Source organism: Mycteria americana, chromosome 1 (genome assembly GCF_035582795.1).
Source record: "Mycteria americana isolate JAX WOST 10 ecotype Jacksonville Zoo and Gardens chromosome 1, USCA_MyAme_1.0, whole genome shotgun sequence".
Taxonomy (NCBI): domain Eukaryota; kingdom Metazoa; phylum Chordata; class Aves; order Ciconiiformes; family Ciconiidae; genus Mycteria; species Mycteria americana.
In genome coordinates, this window is record NC_134365.1 from 100,850,081 (window position 1) to 100,877,435 (window position 27,355).

Sequence of the window (27,355 nt, forward strand, 5' to 3'; positions counted from 1 at the left end):
GTTCCTTGAGTCTACTAGCAGAATCTGTGGGATGTAGCATAACCCATAGTAGAGGAAGATACAGTTTGAGAGTACTTAAGCCATTGGACATATGCAAGACCATGGACCAAAAAAGATGCTTCTGAGGGTGCTGAGTGCATTGGCTGATGCCATGTTCTGTCACCTTTGAAAAGTCATAGTGACTGGGGGAGGTTCCTGATGAGTGGAAAAAGGCAGACATCACACCCATCTTCAGGAAAGGAGGATCCAGGAAACTACAGCCTGGTCAGGCTTGCCTCAGTCCCTGGAAAGATTATGGAGCAAATCCTCCTCCAGGTCTTCTCCAGGCACATGAAGGACAAAAATAGGTGGTTGGGAATGGCTTGAAGGGTAGAATTCAGTTGTACAGAGTCCAACTGGTGGCTAATTGTCAACTGATACTGGGGCAAATATCCTTTCATATCTTGGAAGGCAGGGTATAGTGCACTCAGTAAGTTTGTGGATGATACCAAACTGGGGTACAGTTGACAGCACTAGGAGGCAGGACTGCTGCTTTGAGGGACCTCAACATGCTGGAGAAACAGGGTGGCCGGAACATCATGGAGTTTAGCAATGGCAAGTGTGAAGTCCCACATCTGGACTGGAATAACCCCATGCAACAGCATGGGCTGTAGTCCAGTGGGCTGGAAGGCAGCTTGGCAGTCATAGATGTGGGGTCCTGGTGAACAACAAATTGAGCATGTATCAAGCAGTTTGCCCTTATAGCAAAGGAAGGTGACCTCATCTTGGGCTGTGTTAAGCATGACAGCAGGTTGAGCAAAGGGATTCTTCACCTCTATTTGGCCCTGGAGCACTGTATCCAGTTCGGGCTCCCCAGTACCAGAGGCACACTGAGGTACTGGAGTGAGCCCAGTGGTGGGCCACCAGGTTGGTGGGGGGCTGGAGCACAGGGTGTATGAGGAGAGGCTGCAAGAGCTGGGCTTGATCAGCCTGGAGAAGGGAAGGTCGAGGGGAAGGAGCCTTTATTGCTTCCAGATGGGAGCATGTCAAGAAGGTGGAGCAAGGCTTTCTTCAGAGGTGTAGCACACAAGGGAATAGGAACAAGCTGGAGTGTGGGAAGTTCAGAGTCAATGTAAGGAAAAAATACTTCTCTGTGAGGGACATCAGACACTGGAGCAGGTGCCCAAAGTGGTTGACGAATCAGTCTCATTCTATGGTGATATGCAAAACTTGACTGGATGAGTCCCCAACCAGTCTGATAAAACTGGACCTACTTTGAGCAGGACTAGGTGGCTTCTAGAGGTCCCTTGCCTCTTACCTACAATAAATCATTATTCTCTAAATCAATATTAGAGCTTGTTTGCCTTTCCCAATGAGAAATGTGTTATGAAGAAACCTATACCTAGGAGTTCACTTGTGTTTGTGGTAATTGATAGGTATTCTGGTTGGAAATGATAAATATAGCTTATACCTGTGTCAGAGATGACCTGTTGAACACTTTGGAGACATCACAGGCTTTTTGTGAATGCATTTTCTCTGTGAGCTGGTACTGATAAATAGTGATTCCTGGGACCTGAGCATTCTGAATGCCTGGGTCTGACAGATGAAGTCAGAATGATTGAGCGAAGAATGTCTTGCTGCTAGTAACTTATACGCTGGGATAGACATGAGCTTTCTAGGTAATCTGGCAAGATACACATTGCAGTTACCCTTATGATTAGTGTGGCAGTGTATGTATCTATCGCTATGTACCAGAACAGTGATTGCCTTATAATGAAAGACAGCAAACAGCAATGACAAAAATCCTATACTGATCACTTCGTATTGCGTTTTTGGATTCTGATTGCAGTTGCCTTGTTGTATTTCTGTTAGTCTATGTAATGGTAAGTTTAGTATATGGTAGTACTGAAACAACAAGCATATAACTTGGAAGGGAAGTTGTTTGTAGGACTTGGCGTGCATCTCCTGGAATACCAACCCATGTTTTTGCAAGTTTGTGGATGGGCGGAGGAGACTGTGCTGCTATGTCATTGATAACGCCCAGATTTTGAAACGAAGCAGGAGTGATGGGCAGTAACTCTTCAGACTTCTATGATATTTAGTGCCCCACCCCCAATTTTCCTCTGTCTCTCAAAAAAAAAAAAGGTGGATATTGTGATAGCATTAAATTGCTTTTCCAAATAGGGAGTGGACAGGTTTGGAGTCTGGAAGAAAGTGTGGGAGGGTATTTATCTGACCAAATCTTCAGTTAGCAGTCACTGCGATCTTGCTAGGACCTTTTTCTGGAGAGAATTCATATGGTGGAAGCTATAGTTCTAGGTGGTGCTGGAGAATAGTAGGATCTTGTCTATTGCATTTCCTGGAGTATGAGATGCCCTAATTAAACATAACTACTTGTTCCTGACAGCAAGTTGGGATAAAGATTAATTACACAGATTTATGGAGGACCTTATGAAACTGAGTGATTGAATAATGAAACAAGCTGAAGTGTATATAAACGTTCAGTGATGCCCATGAGGCCTCCTTTGTGGAGGGGAGGAGTAAACTTCATATATATTATAAATATTATATGTTTGTATACTTGGAAACAAGGCCTCGAGTATGTGATGTGATGGTCAGTTGCGTGAACTGATGATTTTCTTAGTTGTCTTTAAAAGGGTGGGGGGTGCAAATCAAGCGTTGGATTAAGAGAACAGAATATGCTGTCCTAATGTGTAAATATGCTGTCCTAATTGTTTGCCTGTTCTTCAAATACTCTGTGCAGTTTTAGTCCCTTGATCTTAAAAACAAAAAACAAACAAACAAAAAAAACCCAAAAAACCCCCAACTGACCAACCAAAAAAAAAAAAAACCAACCACAAAAAAACCCCCGCAACATCTTAGGGTTGAAGTAGGTTCAGAGGAGAGCAGCAAGGGTCAAATATATGAAAGTGGGCTTCTAAGTGAATTTGGCTAAGACTTCTCAGTTGAGAAAAGAGGTGGTTTCTTGGGAGAAGGGGAGGAGAGGGAGGAATATGGTGGGATCTGTGAAATCATGAGTCATGTCAACAATGTGTCTACAGATTAACTCTTACAGTGCATGTCCTCTTGAAGTTGTGTCCTCTTGAAGCATGTCCTCTTAAGTTGGCATCTGCTTTGAACTTAAAGCATAGTAATGCCAGTTTTGGAACTTCTAGACTTGGCTCTGAAGAGCATACTAGAATTGAAACCTTTTAAGAATGATGTCCAGAAAGTGCCGATTTTTGTGTAATGTATGTAATTGTCCCTTTGTATCATGAAATGTAGTTGGTAGTAGGTGATGGGGCTGACTTAAAGGCCAATGAAGTTCTCTGTGTACTTTATTTATAGCAGGCAGAATAGCTGAAGCACTAGCTGATTAAAACTAAGTAATTAAGTGTTACTCTCTCGAGTAGAATTTGTCATTACCTTGAATTCACAGCCCTGCAAATAAATGAAGAAATGGAGCTTTTAAAGTGAATTTTAGGCAAGCAACACTAAAGTTATGTCTAAACATCAGGTTATAACATAACTTATTAATCAACGTGCTCAGAGTGAGTTACTTTTCTCAAAGCTGAAGGCTGTCTCTTATTTCTCCAAGTCTTATTTGTGGTTGAGAATGAGAAAACTAGTTTCGAAGGAGTGATTTGAGTACATCAGAGTGACTCGGTTGAGGGAAAACTCATGCTAATAGAGACTTCATGTGGATTCTTATATATGGCTTTGAAGAGTTAAAAGCTTTTAAAAAAATACATGGCAAAAGCTGAATACCTGCTTGTGGATCAGAATACAAGAAATAAGTAATAGAGAAGACTGATTACTTGCTGTGAGCTGGCTGTCCCTCTGAAGAAGAGGAAAACCTTTACTGAAAAGGGTAACTGGAAAGGATACAAATAGAAGCAGCAAATGGTGAGAAAACAGCTAATTGAACAGGTTGACTATAACATTCAAGTTAAATCCCAAATGCAGTAGACCTGAGGATGAAAAAAAGTAGCTGAAAGTGCTCTGTCTTAATAAGTAATTGTGTGCTAGATAAAAACACTGATGCTCTGGAACACAGAACTTTTGGTTTAATCACTTTTTTTGAAGTGCTAGTAACTGAGCATTAAATGAAATTAATTGGCCATCCTAGATGTCTTTTGAGTTAATTTCTTCTGGTTTTGGTAATTTCTTCATGTTCCTTGATTTGCAAAGCAAGTGAGGATAGTCTTGACACACAGGTGGAAAAAATGTGAATCAGCAGGTTGCTAGTAAGAGGACTAGGAATAAGAAGACTCCTAAAAGCAACATAGTCTGAAATCTTCTTAAGAGCAGTAAGGTCTGGGTGAACCAAACGGTGATTCGAGAGCAAGTGGTATAAGTGTATGGAATGGATTGTTGCAAATAAGCTCCTGAAAGGAGAGCTTGTAATTGAGTCCATCAGCATGTGTGTCATATCAGCTAACAAGAATTTGAGGGAAGACCAGATTATTACTTTACTAAAAATGTCTGTTAATAATCTTATAGAAATTAGGCCAGCAAAATCCTTGAACAACAGATCATGTCTCTACCCCAGTGCAGGATCAGCTTAGGTTAGTTTGGGTGTTTGGTTTTTTTATAACTAAACATCAAACCTTTTTAAAGGCTGTAGAGCTTTACTGTTCTGGCCAGGGTGTTCATTTGAGGAATTAACTGTCTGTAGCACCAAAGGTTTTCTTGATTTCAGTGGGGTTTGTTGTTGCTTGTTTTTGTGGTGGTGTTTTTGTTGCTTCAGTTTATCTTTCCTAACCTCCCCCGGTATACTCAGCAGTGCAGGCATTCTCTTTTTGCAGTGTAAGTACTTCAGGACTTTTATTGGGTTGCCTTCTTTGAGAACAGTGATCAGTTCTTCCAGTCCTTCCCTTATAGGTCATGTTTTCTAGGCCTTTGAGCACACTTTGCTTGCTTTCAGACTTTCTAGGTGGCTAGTATCTGAAGTACAATGTTCAAGCTGAACAACTCCAGATGGAGCCTCACTGGTGTTGGCTAGAGCAGAGTTTACTTCTGTATTAACATATTCTAGAGTGGCAATTTCAATTCTTGAAACATAATCACCATATACTTGCTGTAATTTTCAGAACAGTCTTTGCTCTCTAACCAGTTACTTAACATCCTTTATCTGTTACTTATATTTGTTCCTGCTGACTACTATTCTAATTTGGACCCATTAGAACTTGAAGCTTTCTCAGGCTGGCTGGGAAAGATTTGTTATGTGTAACTACACTTGTTTTTCTCTATCTAATGCAGTTAGTTGGCAGCCCCACCAAGATATGGAACAGAAGTGCAATGTTCCTTTTGACCTCCCACTGTATCTGTTAGATATTTTAGTTATGTGTTTAAACTGGATGCCACGTAGGACTTTAACCTTTTCCTCCAGGTCAGTTTGTCAGAACTATTGACTTGTCTTTTGTGTTTCAAAAGATATTGAAGATTGTCTGGAACTGTTTAACAAACTTCCCAATCAAAGGCTTGAGTTACATGAATAACTGCTTTTTTTGATCTCTTTGCTTTTCTTTTTGTGTATTTGTACCTATTGCTCTGGTACTTGGGGATTTAAATGTATTTAAATGGAAATGTGAAGCATTTTGTTGTGTTTAGGGAGAAGAAGCAGTGTATATTTGTGTGGATAACTTTTGAACTACTTGTTTACTCTTACTACTAGTTTTTTGAGGGAGTGGAACTAAGGATGAGATGTTCTCCTCTAGTCCTGCTTTTGAACCTGACCCATTTGTTGGAAAAAGAGTACCTCATTGACTTGCTTGTTTTCTTTTAAAGGGGGTGGAATTGGGAGGTTTGTCTGGTTAAACAGAGGTTGGAATGTTCATTGCAGAAGAACTTCCAGCTGCCTCATAGTTTGCCTCACTTATTAGTTCAACATGTCTTGTAAACATCTGAATGCTTAGTATCAGGACAAACACAAATGTCTTAATTTGCTATGTGTTAACACACATAGATTATAATGTAAGAGCATGTAAAACAGACACTGATGCTAATATGGTCTAAGTTGAAATTCCAGATGAAGCTTTAAAGCTCATGGGACACTGTAAACATTCTTGGTGAGTAGTTAGATTTAAAGCTTTAACCTTATAAAATTGGCTTTCTAAGAGTGTCCTTCACAACTCGATTTGAATAATGAGCCTAACTTTTTTAAACTTTCCTCTAGTGTCTTAGATTGTATTTAGTTTCCTGCTGCTTGATACTAAAGGTCTGTGCAGCATGGTAGGAAGCAGAGCATGCAGGGGCACAGTCTCTGCTCTGTGTGGAGGTAGTGAATCTAGAACAGAAGCACGAGTTAACATGTGAAGAAAACAGCATTGTGAAATAATAATAGTGGGTCACAGCCATACCCGACTTCAAGTGCAGAGGTGTGGAGCTTTTTTTGAAGCTCTAACTCATGACTGTATGAGTTGGGCTCAAGCTATGTTAACATTAAACTCTGAGTTTAACTACTTTTTTTCTTTGATTTTGTGTTGCACTGGAGTAAAATACCCCTTTCTAATCTGTTTCCTTGCTTTCTGTGATGAAAACATCAGCCTTACTGTTAAGTGTTTTTTGTGGTGCCATAGAGGTTTGCATACTTTATCATCTTGGCCCATTTGTATTAAGATGAGAGTATTTTGTCCAGTATTGCGTTATCTGGCCTTTTAACAGGCAGTATGAATCTTCTCTCTGTGGGCTCTGGATGCTATCTTGTGAATGGTAGTTGTAGCCTTTCCCAGAAATACCAGTATTCTGTGATATCTATCTCTATATAGATAGATATACATGTTGATTCAGTAACTAGAGGAAGATAATTGACTGTCCCTTCCATCAGCTGTGGGGAATGAAGGCGTTTGAGTAACATGAGCCTCTTGGTAGAATAGTGTGATATGTTGTCAGCTCTACCCTTAAGAGCAGCAGGTGGAGGTTCAAGGTACTTAAATTCTGCAGAATATCCTATGATAGCACTTAACTGAGAATTTGTCTGTCTTGAGCTTGATGTTTTGAGTAAAACCCCTGCTTCAGTAACCGTTAACTTTTGATTGAGACAGTACTGAAATTAAAAGACTGACCTTTTCATGCATTCTCGAACTTGACCAGTTCTTATGGCCACTGTCTTCAACTTCTAGGTTGTTTTAAAAATTTTACCTTTGTGCAACTTTTTTTACAATTTTTCAACTAGAAATTATGTTCCCCTTACTGTAGCCTTTGTAAGCATGTAGGCTATAGTCACCTAAAGGAGAGCTGCTTACATGTTAGATAAGGTTAAGACTGGAACTGAGTTTTGGTCCATTTGTAGGTATAAAGAGTTAACATTCAGAAGTTAATAGAGGCATTTCCACGTGATGAATGTGCATGAACCACAGTAGTGATACATAAATGCAATGGGAGAAATCTAGGAATATGTCATTATTTAAACAATTGTTGTCATAATGTTCCTAGTTTCCTTTTGGTATCAGCTAAAGCTGACCTCTGAATTCAAAAGATTGAGTCCCTTGAACATTAATAAAATGAAAAAGCAGTCTGAAATAGCCTTTCTGTGCATTTGCCAGCTAAGAGGTTTTCAGTAGTCTCGGCTTCAGACTATTCAGTTGCTGTGCCTCATTTCACCGAGATTTTTTGCCTTCTGGTAGGCTTTTGCATGCCTGTTATACTGTTGTGATAAACCCCAAACAAGGCTTTAAGAGTTGCTCTTCTAAGATGGAAGTAATATACCTCTCGTTCGCTTTTTAAAAGGCGAATGCTGTACAAAAAAGGGAATTTGAGCTGAGTCTAGTAAACGTAATGCTTATAGAAGCCAACCTTATGCCCTGTTTCTGTTCTCAGCCTACTTCCCCCCCAAAAGCTTCACTGACAAACTAGCGCTCTACTTCAAGCAAGGATTGTGATAAAGCAGATCCTGAGGCAAGAACAACACTAGGTTATAATACTATCTCTTTGATGTAAGTGCATTTTTTTCCTAAGATCTTGCTTAACAATTCTAATTGGAATCTAGTGTTGAAGCATTTTGTACTACTTAATCTTGAATCTCTTCCACTCCTTGGTTCTGATCTTTTTTTGACACAGTAATTTGATCGTGCTCTGGTACTCAAAAGACACACACTGACTTCTTCCCAGTAATTTAAGCATATATTTTTATAAAGCCTCAAGTTGAGGTTTCAGGCTTGTTTTCTGCAGTGCCCTTAAGTGATTTGATTCTCTAGCTAAACAAATCTTAAAATGCCACTAGAATGTGCAGCTGTGCTCTTGTTGCCTCCGTTGCATGGCCACTTGTGTTTGACTGAAGAGAGAATGAGCCAATTCAGAAGGCTAGATCAGGAAGAAAACGAGTGAGTGTTTTTGTAGGTTGGGCTCTCTCTTAGGTACGTGATGAGTGCTTATGCAGGAGAGAGAGGGCTGGAAGAATGAGTCTAAGCCTTCTGATGTCAGCTAAAATTAAACTGACCTAACAATAATGCTTAGCCTGACCTTAAGAGTGTTTCATGGGAAGTTCTGCTGACATAGCAACTTGCTGTCACCAAAATATGGGATGTTCTTATTGTTCTGCTCCGCTCTTGATTAGAACTCTTCTTAGTTCCCTGTGTTAGTGTGTACTAAGGCCAGATACACCCATGAGCTGAATAACTTGCTGATGTAGGGAAAAAACTTCAGGTTTCCTGCTCTTCTGCAGTTTGGCTTTATTGTCTTGTGGAAACAGTTGACAGCTAATGCAAAATAAGTGGCTAGGAAGTGGCAATGTGGTCTCTCTGTCTTGCCAGTGGTGTGCTGTTAAGCAGGCCACGATTCTATAGCAGGTAACAAAATGGATTGCTTTTGTAATTAGACTTGTACATGGCTGTTCCATATAGAAAAATCTAAATCTGCTGTTTATTACAAATAACAGGGCTGGAAGTGTGGACACTACTCTCTCATTTTGTAGCGTGAGCACTTTGTTGTATTAAGAAGGTCACTATATTTTCAAGACCCTGTATTCCCTCAGTATCTTTTTTTAGTTAGTGAGAGAAATTTGGTTAACAGAAGCTGCTCACTAGTAATTCTTATCTCAGTCAATATTTGATAGCTCCTAGTTTTGTGGCTTTTAATGCTAGAAGTGAGTTTTAAGGGTTTTTTTTATTTTGTTTACTCTTCAAACTGCTTTTTCACAAGTGAAGTGATAATGATAAATGCCTTGCTGTTTTGAATAAGATTCTTGTAATGGTCTCAAACTGGAGAGGTAGTGAACACAATGTAAATCTGATAACAGATTTTGTTTGAAAAAATGATGAGATCTAGTGGTTATCTGAAATAAAACAATAGCTTGTACAGTTTGAACTGAGATACATTTGCAGTACTGGGCCTTGAAATCTGATCTGTGTGGTGATGTGACGGATGGGTGGGAAAATGAAGAGATACTGCAGCTCATTTTGGGAGGGAGCAGGGCGTGTCAGAACTCAAAGGGCCAAAACCATGTTCTTCTGGAAGGTGTTTTACAAAAAATATTAGAACAAGAAGCTTATGCTTTCCCTCCCTGCACTCTCAAATGAGATGATCCATTGTTCAGCTTTGAAGTTATTTTTATCTTAAGACTTAAGTTGAGGTAGGGGAGTCTCACGGTATTAATAAGTAAGTGTGGAGCCATGAATAGTAAATGACTGCTTTTTTAAAAGTCCTCTGGGTTGGTAAAATTAGAGATAGAGAGGAACTGTTGCAGTTTGAGAAGCTGAGATGTGGACTGTCAGTGTCTGCATGCAACAGTGTTATCTGTGAAATAGGTTAAGAGTCTTATTAGCATGTTTGCAAATAGGTTGGAAAATAGGTGTGTCAAGTAGATTAACTAGGAGGAGTATCCACCTGCTTAACTTCTCTTAACTTTAGACACAGGGTAGTTTTGTGATAGACTTGGATGTGAAGTATTACCAGCACAGATTGGATCGCTATGTAATCAAAACATCAGTTAGTGTGTAGGGACTTAGCTAAAACTGAAACATCTAAAGGTCCTGGAGATGGCAGTAATACCAGGCTGCATATGAAATGGTACTGGACAAGCTCTTGCTGAGCAAAACAAGGTAAATCCCCTGTCTGTTGCCAGTGCAATCTGAACAGTAGTATGAACTCTTTCGTTAAAGGAGGAAGTCTGGCTGACTGGTACAGACAGGGACTTCTAAAACATTTGTACAGGCTGAATGATACAGTTAGGTTCAAAGCTTTGAAATGAATGAGAATGGGTGCCATATCACAATATGATACTCAAGTAATTATTGTAACCCACCAGTAAAAGTAATCTGACAGCGTCTTCAATTAAGCAGGTTATGCAAGAACCTCATTCCACGTTTCAAAGACCTGCTGGAACATATGACCTGTCAGAGCTCACACGATCGAGGAAATGAGAGGAAAAGCATAAGCTATTTTTTCTGTCTTCCAAGTGAGCAAAAAGAAAAGGGAAAATAGATCCACAAAAATTTTGTCAAATCTAAAGAAAGATGTACGAAAACTTCATGATGCTGTTTTTGCCTTGAGAAGTTACAAAAAAAGATCTTGATTAGTAAGTGAATACAAATTGTTTCCTTAAAGGGATGTTGAGAATGATAAGCAAGGACTTGAATATTGTGAAAGCGCAAGCAAAGAAGGTCAGATTTCAGTATTAGATTTCAAGAGGAGAAGAGCTAGGCTTTATTAAAACAGTGAATGTGTCCTATGCATCGGTACCTTGGATCAGTTAAGGATACTGAATAATGTGGCCTTGAAGTGTCTTGTTCTTCAGAATCTTGTGCATTGTAAGCCTCTAAAGCTTTATTTTGGAGTAGGCATGTGGCTGTTACTATTCAAGTACAATCTTTGAGCAAAATACTGACTCTCGAGTGGAAGTATCTATGTTAAAGGAAATGCCTGTCTTAAGAGTCCTGAGTCTTGGAGAGCTCTGAATATCGGCATAGTAATTAACTTGCTAGTTTGAACTGTTAGCTTGATTGCTCAGCAACCAAAAGAAGTTAGTTAATTTTCAGCCAGTTATTATTTAAAACCAGAGATGCTATTGCAAATGAAAAATGTGGTTCTTCTCACTTGAGCTTTAAACTATTTCTAAAACTTTAAACACTTTGGAGTATATACTGTTATATAAACTATATGTAGGTTCAAGTTAAATGATTAGCATAGACCAGTTGATTTTTGTCTTTGGAGTCTGAACATGTGTCAGAAGATAAATGTGTAAAATTTGGTGTAATGATCTACTGGCTCTACTTCCTTTATTGGAGAAGGTAAGTGAACAATAAGATGTAACTGATTAATGTTCTATAGCTGCAAGTGTGTGTATATATATAAATATATGAGGTCTGCTCAGTCCAGTCTTTAAATTCTGAAAGTAGCAGCAATAAAGAAGTTTGACTTCTAAAAGTATTCATGCAGTTCATGTGAGAACACAATGTTCTCATGGCACAAATGAGCTGTTAGAAGTATTCCTTGATGGAAAAAATGTTTTATTTTCACATCTTCAAAAAAGGGATAACTGTTAGTTGACTCTTGACTTTTTAAATGTACTCTGGTCATGTTTATGTAGCTAAAGCCTTTAATTATTGGAAGTAGAGTTGTGGGGGAAAAAAAAAAATTAAAAGGAGAAAGAACACCTTGTGTGTTCCAATTCAGTTTGTTACCTTCCCAGAAGTCCAAGCAGCTTTTGTCTACGTTTACTTATAGGGCTTTTCTATAGTAAGTTTGTTGGAGTTATATGCAGCTGATCATTATGTTAAGGTTCAGTACAGGTTAAGATTCAATAGATTTAAATATTGCAAATTGCTGATTTCTGAACAAAAGTGTGGTTTTTCTTAAATGACATTACAGAATATTTATGTTCTGTACATTCTGAAATACATTGCAGAAATGTAACTTGTGAGCCTTATTTATATATAAGATAGAAAGCTATAGTTAAATACTTTTTAAGGAACACTCCACCTTATGCTTAAATGTAGCAATGGCAAGCGGAGACAAAGTTTGGGCAGAATTCTGTGCCTTTCAGTTAGTGTTCATATAGTTGCTCTCTTTCCAATGTCTGCCTCAACAATATGTACTAGTTCAAGAGGCATGAGGAGACTAGACAAAATGTTCTTTCATTGTGTGGATTAGTCATGTTGGATATTTTCTAGATGGAACTTACTTATTCAGTGTTTTGAGTTTTCTGGCTATTTTTTTTCCCTCACCAGCCTCTCTTAGTGACTGGCACATCAACAATCTTGGTATAAAGTTCTGGCTTAGTTTGATTTATTTGTGCAACTTAATGTTTTCATACTATTGGCATTAGTCAGTAGTTTTATACTGAAGAAATCCATAGCTGAATCTTTAAATCACTTGTTTAGGTGACTTCATTGACTTAGTTATGGTTTGAACACTGAAAAATCAATTGATGGGAAATGGAAAGCTTTCAACAATGGACTCATACATAAAGGCATATAGAGAATTTTTTTCCTGAACACATGGTTTCTCTTTTGTGGGAAGTTGTTGACTGAGAAGGCAGTTAATGTCTCAAGTTGAATGACCCTTCACGCTCGTGAAAATTGGGCTACTAAAATTTAGGCTTGAATCTTGTTGCATGGGTAAACTTTCTCAGTAACAGCTTGAGTACTGATTTGATACCTGAAGAGAAAATCAGAGCAGTTTAAATATCTCTGTTAAAACTTAAGCACAATAAAAATAAATGCAGTGTGGACTAAGACATTGATTCTTTTTCATCATCTTGGTTTACTCCAAGAGAATGAACGATTGAAGTTGCTGGAGCACCTGTTTGGCAAAAGAAATACGAACCTGTGGTTTAATGAACTGCTTTGTCTTGGTGGATTTCCTTTCTTGAAAGGAGGTGGTATAAAATGCTGAGCTCAGAATGCAGTTGCTACTGTGGAAAGTATTTTGGGTATTAAAGAGAAATACATTGAATCTTAAGCAAGCACTTGGTATACCTACTCTTGCATATTTACTGTGTTAATACGGGGGAAGATCTAGTGTGAAGGCACTGCACTATGGTGTAGCAGAAAGATTGCATATGTATGATGGTACATATCTTTATTGGATACCGAAGCTAAAATCAAATTCTTTGACTGTCACTGTTAAGATGGAGTAGTTTGTGGGGTTTGGGGTTTTTTTATAATTGTTGCTTTGCTTTTTAAGTAGTTGCTGGTATGGTAGGTAGGAGAAGTTTCACTTACACATTTCTCCTTAAATTACCTTTATTAGGAGACTTTTCTTTTGAAAGTAGAAATAAGTGCAGTAATTTTAAATTAAATTTTTACCTGATGGTCTGGATCAGTAATCAGACTGCTGAAGTACCATGTCTGATGGTACTGGTTTTTTTCAGTAAATCTGGATACATGCAATGCTCTTATCTAGTTAAATTCCCCAAAGATTGATACGCTAGTTACACAATTATCAGGTCATTTTTACAGAAAGTTGTGTATTAATGATAGTATTCTCTGAAGAATGGTTGATCTATACCTAGCTTTGATGTTTCTGCTTAAAGCATGCTTTTGTAATGTTTCCACATTTCTGTGAATCAGCTAGAATACAGTTATTCAGAAGAAAGTAAAATTCTCTTTGAAAAAAGCAAGCTAATTACTGAAGAAGGCTTAATGTGAAGACTTAGAGGCATAACCTTTTTGTGTACCAACTAACGATTGCTTTGTTTTTAGGTGCCTTAGCTGGACCAATTGTTGATCCACATGTGACAGCAGTTTGGGGGAAGAAGGTTGCACTGAAATGCATAATTGATGTAAATGAAACAATAACACAAGTTTCTTGGGAGAAGATACATGGTAAAAGTTCACAGACTATTGCTGTTCACCATCCTGAATATGGAATATCTGTTCAAGGAGAATACCAAGGAAGAGTGTCATTTAAAAACTACTCACTTACTGATGCAACAATCATCTTAAAAAATGTAAGCTTTTCTGATGCAGGAGAATATATTTGCAAGGCAGTTACATTCCCACTTGGAAATACACAGTCATCAACAGCTGTAACAGTACTAGGTAAGTCAACTTCTTCGTGCTATTAATTTCACTTCCTTTCATAAAGTTGTTAGTGAATTCTGCAAACTTAATACGTTGTATTTTACCTTTTTAACCCAGTGACAATATAAAAATATATTCTCCAATCTTTCATAACAGGTGTCTTGGTATTCTTACTAACTTTATTGAGGAGACTACTTTGGGGTCTTGCTTTAGAACTTGCTGTTTGATTTTCTAGATATTAAAAATAAATAAGCAATTCCTATTTAGGCATTGTGCTAATCTAAACGTTTGGACAGTGCTGTAGAACTTAAACCTGGCAATGCTGATACTAGGGACCTCTTGTGTGTGTTTGAGTGCTGAGAAGCTGCCAAACACAGCTTTAGCTACCACCTTGCCTAAATTCCCTCATAAATTTGTTGTTAACATGATAAGTTAGTGTAGCTGCTTGGGGTTGGCGATATAACTGTACTTTGCACAGTATAAATGTAAAGCAAAACTGCCTAGACTATTGCTGGGAGTTGTGGGAAGAAAGAGGCAATTTAAGCCCTTGACTGGTTGTGGATAGTCATAATGTGAGGCTTATATAAACTCAGTTTTTCACACAAACTAATTTTGTCTGTCTTGTTGAGGGTTCAGTGTTGTGGTCAAAAAGGACTAGTACTGAACCACAGGTAGACTTAGGTGGTAGTGCAGTATGAGGTAAAATGATTACTCTGTCCTGAAACTTAAATGTATTGACTTGCTCTCTCCTTATAATATTATACTTTCTTATAAGAGAGTAAGTTACTTCTGTATCCACTGCAAATAGTCAAGCGATATTTTCTATGCTTAATGAGACCTCAGTGATTATATTTTTGTAGACAAATGTGCTTTTTAGGATCTTCTTGGTCTTTGATCTCTGCTTTCCGTGGTAGTAGAATACTATATAAGATTAATCAGATGGCTGTAGCACCGTATGTAAACTGGTTTTCACCACAAGGTGGGGCAAAATAAACACATCAAAGCAAGTGGCTTAATCCAATTTGAATCAAGTAGCTTGAACAAAGAGGTTCCATGTGGTATATAAAGCATGTAGCCTTAGGGCTCTCTTTTCTACCTGTCTTCTGTCTGTACTACAAGTGGCTATGTCTGTGGCTATTGTAGCAATCTTTTGACTTCAGGTTTCGGCTATTGTGCTTTATCAACATACAGTGGGAGGTTCTTATTTTCTCCTTCATATCTTCTAGTCAGTCCCTATTTCTAAGATATTTTTTTTTCAGATCACGTTAGTAGTTGTGTCCGTTTTGCCCTTCAGATTTTAGGTTTATGGAGAACATGAAGAGGAACTTGGAAAGCAAATGTATGGCCTGTGTGTTTATTATTCTGCATTTGAAAATGTAGAAGGACCGCAAGTTGCTTGATAAGATAGATAGATAGATATATAGAGATATATAGATATATAGAGATATATATATATAATCAAAACTTGCAGTTGGAATAGGTAAAGAAGTATTTGTCAGGCATACAGTGGTCCCGATCATAGTGTTTTTTTATAGTTGATGATGTAGATGGTTGCTGATAGTTGTAAGCCTCTCTGACTTGGTATCAACCTCTGAATTGCAATAACCAACTACTGCTTGGAAAGATGTCTTGCCATCCTATTTAGCAGCTGCTTGGCTTGCATGTACAGCTGAGTAACCACCCTCTGTTGGACTTACCTATCTTCTGTGGCCTCAGCAGAGCATTTTCTGTCCTTCTGAAAACTTCTTGCTACACTGACATCTAGACGTAAACCGTAAAAGTACCGAGGAAGTAATGGTTTTCAGAATATGCATATAACTGAATAATTTTTGAGCTTTACTGGCCTGAGCTCAGCATTCCTAAGCTCAGCTCAGTCTTAAGGCATGAAATAGCTCCAATCAAAATTTAAAACTGAATGTGACTTAATTAGCTTTATTCTGACTGCATTCTCGCACTGTCCTAAAAGTCTCTCCCTTAAGTGAGGAGAGAAAAGTTCCTGTCCTGGGGCTGAAACCGTTTCCAGTCCAAGCAGCATTGCCTTTTTTCCTAGTCCCTATCTGTCCCTATTTAGCAAAGAATGTTTCCTTCCTATGTGTAGTGGACATACTTAACTTAATCATGTAGTAGGTGCTTGTACACTGTAAGGCAGAGATGCTGAAGACAAATGGAGGAAAAAATAACTACAAGATAAAATGTCCTCCCAGTTTGCTTTGCTTAGTGTTTCATGTTGTCTTAAGGAAATGCACCATAAAAGAAGAGGTTAAGACAGTGAAAATATGAAAATGCTTTTTGGGTCAAACAGGTGTATTGATCTTGTCTAAAACTTTGGTTCTTCAAACTTAGATTGTTGAACTAGGGAAAAAATTGCAAAGAATTGTATGTTAAGCTGTTTCTTTCTCAAGATGCTGTCTAAAATGGCCAAAGTGGTGTTTGAAGGCAGAAGAGATGGTGCGTGACAGGGTAGCTTGCAGAGCTAACATAAAATTATGTTACTAGCTTGAACGTTCTACATGACTATCTTAAATTCTTGGTTTGGTTTGACTCCTACTGTCTTGCTAAGCTAGATTTCTCAGCATGGGTATTGATAAAGTAGATCTTGTTCTTTTGCAGGCTAGCTCTTACCAATGCTACGAGTGAACAATGAGCTGCGCAGATGAGAATGGCAAAGGTAGATGTAGGTCTGTCACCATGAATAGATCCCAGACACACTAAAGTAGAAATTCTTACAATAGGGAATTAAAGGAAGATGCATGTCAGCATGGAAAATGGATCCTCTCAGACAGTTCTGATAAAGTAATGGTGTTTGAAAAGTGCTAGTTGATGGAGATGTACACATTCTTAAGTGCCACACAATACTCCAGACCAGGAAGAAGGTAGTAGGTAACAAATTAGTGAACTGACTGATCTTAAAAAAAACCAAACAAAAAAAGCCACCTAAAGTCAATAATAAAGGATTAATTGGTGGGCCGGATAAGTTACACAAATATAAGGTTTCTGGTTTTGAGGGGAGAGAAAATAAAAAGTGGAAATACTGTTTTGGAAAGAAGTTATTCAAGTAAATGTCAGTTGTGATGAAGAAGGGGCTGACAATTCCCAGTGTCATGCTGTTGCCAAGGAATTAGTGAATTTAATAGTAAGTGGAAGTAATCCTGTTTTGTGTTGTAATCGTGCCAATTTCGTCCAGACCTCCTGTGCGCAGTGGCAGAAGAATTTAGTTTTAAAACTAACATTAGCAGTTGAAAAAGGCTTATGAAATACTTAAAACCAAGAAGAAACTTTGGGGCCTGGAAACTTAATGCAATAGAATTTAAGGCTCTTTTTTTTTTTTTTGGATGTTATGTTGTTTTTCTATAAAGAAGTGTAAGGACTTGAACAACAAGAGATCTTTGATTGTCCATGTGAATGTAAGGTGAAGCTAGAGTAAGTAGGGTTAAATTACATAGTGGTTGTGAATCAGTAAAAAGGCTAGCACAGATGTGCAAATTAGTTGAGACTCCCTAAACAGCTGCACATCTAGCTTCCATACTTCAGCTGCTGTTTCTTATAACTCGAATGTAATTCACGCTGTAATATTGCTTCACATCTGTGTGACTGTTCTTCTCTGAAGATATATGAATGAGATGATCCATGTGCACTGGCCTTTTGATAACCTCTGTCCATTCAGTCAGTGTACCTATCTGCTGATTATTTAAAGGGGATGGAGGAAACTGCCACTGCCCTTGAACTCTTACGTTGTGGAAGCAGGTCCCTTCTGCTTTTGGATCTTTGTGGGATTGGTGGCTTCCTTTCCCAAACTAAGCATTGTCCCCACTATCTTTTTCATTTGACCTGAATAGAGCATAATGTTTCTACTGAATGGGTGAAGCAGCTTCTTTAGTGCTCTCCAGGCCTCCTTCCTATGTCCCCCACCATGACCACCACTGTGAGCAATGAAAGTCTGTAGGGCACAATTCAATATGGTTCATGTGGCACACCAAATGGTCCTGGGACAAAAGAGGACCGCTACAAGAGTCTGTATATAGAAGTTATACTTTCAAAAAAAAAAAAAAAAAAAAGCCAGCCAAAACCCCACAAAAAAAACCTTCGAAACACCATACTTTGGGTAATCTTTTTTCCAAGTTGAAAACCAGTAAAAGTGTTTCCCATTGTGAGATGCCAATGAGGTGAGATGCCAATGGCCCTGTGTAATTAGGGATTCATTCACAAGATACTTATCTTGAGTGAAACAGCTAGAAAGGCTGTAGAATGAGTAGCTGAGTTTCTGCTGTTTTTACTTCAGTTGCTGAGACAAAGTAATCCTGAAGGATAGGCTATAGAAATAAATATAACAACAACAGTTGCTTTCTACTTTTTAGTATGTGGTTATTTGTTTATCTTGCAGTTGGTATGTAGTCCAAGAACCATGATTTATGGGAAGATGTGACAGTAGAAGCCTAACCATTTGTGAAGCATAAAAAAACCCTAAAGCACCAAAACACATTGGACTGGGAATAAGTATATTTTATGAAGTTGAGTAGTTTTGAGTAGTTCAAGTTTGTGTCTTTCTGACAAGTGTAAAACCAAGAATCTGGCCAATCTCACAAATTTCAGATATCACTTGAGAAAGCGAAGCATGCTTTTTTTCCTAATAATGATAATCTTGGGAGAAACTAAGCTTTTAAAACCAGTCTATATTCTGTTCTCTGGCTACTATCACTTAATACTTGAAGACTTATTTTTCTAAAGGCAAGGTAAGTGTAGCAGCATACTGAGTAGTCTGCTTTGGGTCTGGAGATCTCTGCTACTACCTTAGTTAAGGCTCCTTGTTGACTTATTGTCGTGGTTTAACCCCAGCCGGGAACTAAGCACCACGCAGCTGCTCGCTCACTCCCTATACAGAGATAGGGAGTATCCCTAATACAGAGATAAAACATCTCTGTATTATCAACACTGTCTTCAGCACAAATCCAAAACATAGCCTCATACCAGCCACTATAAAGAAAATTAACTCTATCTCAACTGAAACCAGGACACTTATGTATCCCTTCACAAAGGGGTAGAGGAAAAATTCTGAAGTTGTGTACTCATTTATTTTTGAGGAAAATGCAAAGGAATAGAATACATGAAACTTTATTTCCAGCTGAAATTATTTGAGTCTATAAGTTCTGGCATGAAAAGTTAATGATAGCTATTAATTTAATTGATTTCACTGTGATGGAGATCTGGCGGGGGCAGGACGATACAGCAAAAATTAGTATCTTTATGTTTGTAAGACACTAAATATAAATCTGGGTGTTTACTTCTGCATTTCAGTAATATTACAGAAGCTATTGAAAAGGTTACTACTAGTGATTTGGGAGGAACGAGGTGGTAATGTTTGTTAAATCAGGGAAACCAAATTGTGGGTCAAATAACAAAGCTATACAATGCCAAGTTCTCCATAGTAGGTTTTAAAGGCTTTTTTCAGATGATAGAATGCTTCATGTGTACATCAGTTCAAATATCCAAGCTTATTGCAAAAAGCTTTAGTTGTTGCTAGTGCTGGAGAGCAGGGAATCAAATTTTGAAAGAAGCTCTGTTAGAGATACTTCAGATCTAGAAGAGTGAATATAGGACTTAGCAGAAAAACCCTGCTGTTCATTTATTTACAGTAGGGTCACTAATAAATCACAGAGGTAGGCATTCAGAGAAAGTAGAAAATAATCCACTCTAAATATCTGCCCAAAACAAACAACCTTTAATTTGGTAATGAGGTATATTCTTTAAGCACTTGATATACTTTAAGCATAGAACAGAGAACATTTTTATGAGGTTATCCATTTAGTAGTTGCCTTTCCTTTTAGTGTAATTGAACAAATAATAAACCACCTTCTTCAGACACTGAGCAGTGTTAGACTGAGCAGAAAAAAATCAAAAACTGATTTTGGCACTGAATTCATTCAAGCTGAAAATATGTTACCCAGTTGTTTCTTGAAAGTGTAGGTAGCTGGAGAAGTATCTTGCCAGGTATTGTGAACTCTGCTCTATTTCATTTTAAGATATGTAGGTCAACTTCAACTTCTTCGAGAGAAATTCTGTGAACTAAACTTTTTTCTTATAGAATACTGAAAGGCACAGGAGTTGCAATAGTTGTCTCTGCTTTGTGATTAGTGAGGGCTGGTCCACTGAGGTGGATTCTGAAGCTCTGTGGTGTGTAGTGATGACTGCATGTCAGAGGACTCTGATAGCCTCGTTAGATCAAAAGACAAGGATTATGTAATAGGCTGGTATGCTACTGGGAAACATGTATCTTCTAGTATTGATGATAGAAACGGGCCATCCTAGAAAGCAAAACCTTAGTTTCTATCTGAAGCACCAGATGGTATTTCTGACTTAGGCTGCAACAGGTGGATGGCTTGTACAGGGCTGAAACAGACTTCTTAAATAAGAAGGAAATTTTTTTTAAAAGCTCTTCAGTCTGTGGGCCTCAGCAGTAGACTTGTACATCTGGGACTCAACTTCCTTTTAGAAGGAAGTGTGTTCTCTAAGCCTCTAAAATTTTGGGGTGAGGAATGTGTTTACAAGGAGGTCAGATCCTTCCACTTGCAGATTTCTTGAGTCTTGGACATATTACTGAGTTCAAATTTTTTACTTCTGTAGGTGATGGCCATCTATATATAGACAGAATTTTATCTATATATACAAACAATTTATCTGTGTATCAAAACATATACAAATTTTATATAAAAATTATGTATACTGTGTATATTTGTGTGTACATATTAGATTTTATATATAATGTATGTGTATATATAATAAAATACTTTTTAGAGGTTACCTGTGCTTTTCAGGATGGAATCAATTTGTATTGTTGTACTGATCAACAGAAGCTTAAACTCTTAATGTCAGGTGTTAAAACACTGAATTAAGTAACTTTGAAATGACACAAACTGACAGTACAGATTAATACTTTAAGTATAAGGCTCGAAAATGCAGGAGGATCCAAGCCTTTTTTAAAAATCATGGTATAGTTTCAACCTAGTACCTTAAGCTGTTTGTTGTCAGAAACTGCAATTGGAGCACTGTAGTTGGTGTTTTGAACCTAACCACTCTGGAATTCTCTGTTGATGCATTAAATACAGTGAATGAGCAACGTTCACCTTTGTCCACTCATTAAAGTTTAACAGTATCAGCAGGCCAAAGCTTTGTAGAGCTATCATCTCTGATATGACGTGATCTTATTTCTAGGATATCTGATTAGCATGGGCTTTTGCAAATGGATTAAATCTTGCCTAACTCTTTTCACATAGCAACAATTTCAAAGATGTTGAGCCTTTCTTGTTTGAACTTACTTTTTTTCCCCTCCCTAGTTGAACCTGTTGTGAGCTTAACAAAAGGACCAAACCCTCTAATAGATGGTGCAAATCGGACAATAGCAGCCACTTGTACAGCAGCCACTGGAAAACCTGCTGCAGAGATTGACTGGGAAGGAGGTCTTGGTGAAATGGAATCCAGCTCTACTTTGTTTCCAAATGAAACGGTGACAGTTGTAAGTCAGTATATGATTGTCCCTACACGATTTGCAAGAGGAAGACGTATAACTTGTATTGTGAGGCACCCTGCTTTGGAAAAGGAGATAAGATACCCTCAAGTGTTGGACATACAGTGTAAGTATTCTGTAAGGTAGTTACTACTTGGTATATAACTTATACACCGATAAAGAGGGTGGTTATACCTTCCATAGGAAGGAGATGAGCACTTGTTGCTTCAGGAAAAAAAGGTAAATTAAAACCCTATGGAAAAGCATGTGATAAGAGGTAGGTCAGGCAGGAGTAGAAACCTAGGGTCTCTGTATTTAAAAAAAAAAAAAAAAATCTAGTCACAAAGCTAGAATACCATTACGTTTCTACCATTTGTTTTGGATATTGGCTCATGGGTAAACATTATTATCCATGTTTATATTTATCATTTAAAAGATTACAGACAAAATAACAAACTCAGTTGATCCGTAAACTGTTTATAGTGCCTTATAATTTCAGAAGTATTAAAAAAGAATTCTAATGAGGATTCATGTTTGAGACAAGTTGAGAGTAGGTCTTATGGGGGTCAGTAAGTTATTTTCAAATTACTCACTAAGCTTTTTCCACTCTAATTTGCATGAGGAAACAAGAACATAATATATACATTCCTAACATTTGTTATTCAGCTTCAGGTTGCTCATGTTACTCAAACTTGTACCAGGCTTGTTTAACAAATTTGTGGCTTTAAAACACATGAGTACGAAGTGAGATGGCTTACAATGCTGCCTAGCTAAAACCAGTTAAGATAAATAAGCTTTAGGCATGTGATCCATTTTTTGTTAGACAATGCATACATGACCAAAATGAGCTATTTTCAAGTTCTTCATTTGGTATCCTGCTTCAGCTGTGTACTGCTTTAAAGTTCCTAAATCATAGAAGTCTGTCAATTGAATTACAAGAAATGTAGTGGCTGGAAAAAGTAAACTTTGCTATTTTGGTTTGACTAGAATCTCTTGTGGGTTTGTTTGTGTTCTGTTTAGTAAAGAATCACTTATTTGGGCATAAAATAGTGATCAGTACCGGTTTATTTTGTCAATGTTGAAATTAAGTTCTAGATTGAAGCGCCTTTCATACAGAAATGGAAGTAAAGATTATTTATTCCCATTATTGTCTCAAACAGTGAATAAGAGACTAAAATTCTGTATTTAAAGTGAAATGAAGGGGGCAAGTTGGTCTTAAACTTATTTTTATCTGAAACTAGTGCGAAGGCATGTTTCAGAACTTCTAACAAAATTGTATAGTAAGCGACACAGCAGCAAGTGAGAAGCACAGATTTTATGTCTGTGTTCTCTAGTCATCCTTCAGTCTTCCCTACGCATACAGCTTTTGCAATGACTCCTCCATCTCCGCTGTAGGAGCTTATACCAAATCATACTGGTTCTTCTGTTCTCTGGGTTCTGAATATTTCAGCTAGGTCTCTCTGGCTTATCTGAAGTGGCCTAGCTTTTTAGAGCCATAATATTCTACATTATGATACCATGGATAACTGTTAACCTTTTTAACTGTCATCTGTGAACTTTTTGATTATTTCCTAATTATCTGGCACGTCAATACACTGTTTCTGATCCTTTGCTGTATCTTGTTTGAGAAGTAGCTCTAAATTACCATTCCTCACTTCCAAATAACATTAAACTGATTCTTTTCTTCTGAAGTCCTTTCACTTCACCAAAGTGCTGTATGTTTGCTGAAAACACATAGTGGGACAGTTGCACCGATTAAAACAACTTGCTGTTCCTGATCTAATCCACTGCTGCATATTATGCTGTAGCATGGAACTGTATTGGTGTTTTCTGTGTATTTTGGTGTTGGTGGTTTTTAAATTAAAAAAAACCCCAAACAACTAAAAAACACCTTCTGCTCCACTGAGCTGACCATTACACACAGTTAGTGTTTAAAGAAAATACTGTGATTGATAGGTTAAATCTTTTTTTGTCAGATGCCCCAGAAGTTTCTGTAACTGGCTATGATGGAAACTGGTTCATTGGAAGAGAGAACGTTCAGCTCAGATGCAATGCTGATGCAAATCCATTACCTATGGAATTTATGTGGACCAGGTAACTATAAAAAGGGGCTTGCCACATGATTAAAGTGGTATAATCTCATAGTTTACAGGAAACACCTGTTTTGAAAACAAGGAGTATGACTTGTATTGGTTTGTAATGGTTACTATCCAGCCTTTTAAAAGGAGGATACAAGATGTGTATATGTATGAATATGGGTGAGTGGATATCTTGTAAATTTACAAGCCTGAACAGTTTGTCGTCATTCTCAGTATAAAATCTCTTGTAGTTACTTCATAAAGTAGACTATATTGTGTATGTTGCAGTATATAGAGCAAAGCCCAATAAATCTAGTAGGGATCCAACTATTATTTCATTAGTTCTGTTTTATTATTACTTAAAGTAGATTGTAAACACTTAAACAGACTTTTCAGTATCTGCATTTTAAACTCTGGAGATTACAGTTGAGATGGCAAGTACTGCTTACTGAATTACAGAATTTGTCATGTTTTTCAAAAGTGCTCAAGTAGTTACCAAGGCAGATAAATGTGGAGTTTTGCATAGTGATGAAAACTAGGTCTTGAACATATGTCTCTAGTAAAAAAAAAAAAAAAAAAAATTCTTGCATAACAGCCGCATTTCATGAATATATGGATTGGGTGGGCTCTACTCTGAAATTTACGGCTTTGCTTTTGCAGCCATGGATGTACTTTGGGCAAGAGATAGAGGAAGACAATAAAAGCAAGCATAGATCAAAATCTATCCTGTGAAGAAGAAAAAATTAAATAAACCCAGCTATTTTCAATTGACTTGTTGCCTGTAGAAACAAAGGAAATAACTTTCCTCAGGACAGTATAAATTTATATGTAGCTATGTGTAATCTATTGGAATCTGTAATCCATTTCCCTGCCTTCTCAGTGGTAGATATAATTTAGCATATAGGAACAGTAGTGATAATGTGGTTTGAAAATGTTGTCTGGATAAGTTTGGAATTGCTTGATGGCAGTTTCACGGGAAAACAAAACATTACTATAACTGACTCAATCCTAAAAGCAGCCATTGAAATCTTAAGTCAGTATTTCAGCTAACTCTAGTCAGAATGGCATAGCTACGCTGAAGTAGGTTTAGTAAAATGTATGCTTTACCTATGTGCTACAATAGGCTGCCGTCCCCGTTCCATGCTTAGCTCAAATTCAGTGTGATGAGAGATTTCAACACACAAAAATTCCTGTTTAAAAAAGCATGCCAGGCTCTCAACAGCAGTACCGCTTGTTTCTTCAGATGAACTGGGTTGTCGGTTCTCTGATTTGAATTTGAGATGTATGTAAGAGCTAATCAATAAAACCTCTATTTCCAATTCCAGAAGAAATGTACACAACACTTTAAAGCACTTCAAGCTTCAGAGGTCACTTTTAAACTTCCTAAGGTTAAAACTGAACCAACTTTTACAAGAAAAACTTAATTTTCTGGAATAAAACTACTAGTGTACCTTTTTGTTTGAGCAACAACAAAGCCCATCCAAGAAGCTGTAATACTGGTGAATGAGTAACTTCAAGGGGGAAAAAAATACTGTGCAAAGGAAGGATAGCTTGAGTGTTTAAGGAAATGGAAACTAGCTGTATTGAAATTGTGTGCTATCTTACTAGTTTCAAATTATAATAGCTTCTAGAACTACCACACCAAAAAATCTTTATCCCTTAGAAGGAAAGGTGACATTGTGTTTGCTAGGATAGTAATATTTTCATGGTCAATAATATTTTAACATGTTGCACATATGAGCATTTTATTAGAATAGAGCTTTCAAACTAATTGACTATTTTATCATGTTTTTTAAAATACTTCTGGTACTATGAATTATGAAGTACATGCTTAATCACTTCTATCAACTTTATATGGCTGAAGCAATTCTGGGCATAATTGTCAGCAAAGCAATGGGAATGTTGTCTTGAACCTACGTTTGTTGGAGATCATGTTAACTGTGGTGTTTTTTTTTTTTCCATTTGAGTACCTATTTCAAAGTGTCAGGGGTGGCTTTTTTGTTCGATACTACTTATAAAGTCATACTTGCTAAATGCTTCCAAGATACTGAGACCTGGTGATCACATGTTTGAATATTGACTTAGTCCTGCTTAGCTGTTGATAGATACTTAGATAAAAGCAAAAGGGGATGCAATGGCATGACTTGCACAGGTGTTTAATGGGCAGTTGGCAGCTCTGTTAAAATAGTTCCAGTGCCTCTGCCCTTTCCCCTTTCTCTGTTGTGCTTACACAGTTGTTACTGTAATCACGTACAGAATGCTACAGGGAAATGATAGATTTGGAAAAGCCAGTGGATTGGAAACAATTTTTTTTAACCAGTTATTTCCCTAGATGTATCACCAAGCACCAAATTCCATTTCAGTGCTGTAATTTAGATGGGAAAATGATGGGGGATAAGAAAAGGCAGGTTGAGAGGGAAGAAACTGCTTGAACTCTTGCTTAGAAATCCTGGTCAAAATGTCCTGTAAGTTAAGCGTGTACTGACAGAAATATTTATTGTAATAGCTCAACTGTATGGAAAAGAACAGACAGATAATCCTGACAGCAGTATAAGTGCACCTTAGTTTGACCATTAGTTTTTAGAGTGTGAGTTGGATTGTTCCTCCAAGTTCTTTTGAGAGAATGTTTTCTTAGTTGTAGTAGTGTTCATTTGTAGATAGCTCTCTAGTGCCTGCAGACTTGACATTTAAAGGACTTGACACGCAAATTAAAATGCTGAATGTTCAGGTGGACACTGAGAATAGCCAATGAAAGCCCGCTGAGAATGTCAGAGCACAGCGAAAAGTTCACTCTCTAGACTATTGTAAATATTATTTTAAACTAGTTATATGTAGACTTCAGTCTTAAAGATTCACAGTTGAAATATAACTAACTGTTTCGTTTTAGGTTGGATGGACAATGGCCTGAAGGATTGCTGTCTGTCAACAATACTCTGCAGTTCAGCAGCCCACTGACATACAACTACACTGGGACTTACATCTGTAAGGTGACTAATTCCCTTGGTCAGAGAAGTGATCAGAAGACTATCTACATACTAGGTAAATCTTACTTCTCAGCAAAGACAGTATGTTAACTCAGATTTTTTTTTTTTTTGGTCAATGGTTGAAATAGCAAACTGAAGAGCTGGTTGATGCATAAAATATTTACACCTTTTAATTGTGTGAAAAGCTATTGAAAGTACAGATTTGAGAGCTACAGCAAAACTTGGGATTCAACTGACCCTTCAATAACAGCAACATACAGTGGAAATTCTTAAGGTTAAGGTAGTTCCCATAGTGCTTCTGAGATTATTACTTTCTCTGGGTAGGTGAACTTTGGTGGTGTGTTGGTTTCCCCCCCCCCCCCCCCCCCCCCAGTGTTAACCTGCGTTTTGGCAAGATTTGTTGACTGCAATAAACAGTACCTTGTCTGTAATAAATTGAAAAAAAAACAGATGTTAGTGGGAGGGGAACAGCTACATTTAGAAAAGTCAAAGATGCTCTGCTTTAAGGAAGTTAGGGTTATGATCTGAATGTGTGCATTGTACTCCAGTTACTCATTGTCTCCTTTTCTCGGTATGCAGATATCCAGTTATCATAAAGTTAAGTATCTCATGCAGAACCCTCATAGATCTACTTAGTATAATGTGGCAAACTTGTGTGTCTGTTTAGCACCACTGCTGTTGGAAAACATCGTTGTATCTATCAACACAATGTAATTAATGTTTTACTATGACACCTTCTTTGTGAAAGAACAGCATGACTTAGGGTATATGTGAATAGTGCTGTACAGGTGTGAAAAAGCTCACCAGATTTCCATAATGGATTAACTAAATTAGCTAATACCTAGCTTGATC

General features: G+C 37.6%; 1 protein-coding gene across 2 annotated transcripts in view; it reads left to right on the top strand.

Moving 5' to 3' along the window:
* Nucleotides 1-27,355, top strand: part of NECTIN3 (nectin cell adhesion molecule 3) — a 69,588-nt gene that overhangs the window by 14,394 nt on the left and 27,839 nt on the right. For both annotated transcript variants that reach the window (XM_075515103.1, XM_075515094.1), the window contains exons 2-5: nt 13,623-13,961; nt 21,272-21,568; nt 23,418-23,535; nt 26,407-26,558. In XM_075515103.1, coding sequence (XP_075371218.1) covers nt 13,623-13,961; nt 21,272-21,568; nt 23,418-23,535; nt 26,407-26,558 — 906 coding nt within the window. The remainder of the gene's footprint in view (nt 1-13,622; nt 13,962-21,271; nt 21,569-23,417; nt 23,536-26,406; nt 26,559-27,355) is intronic.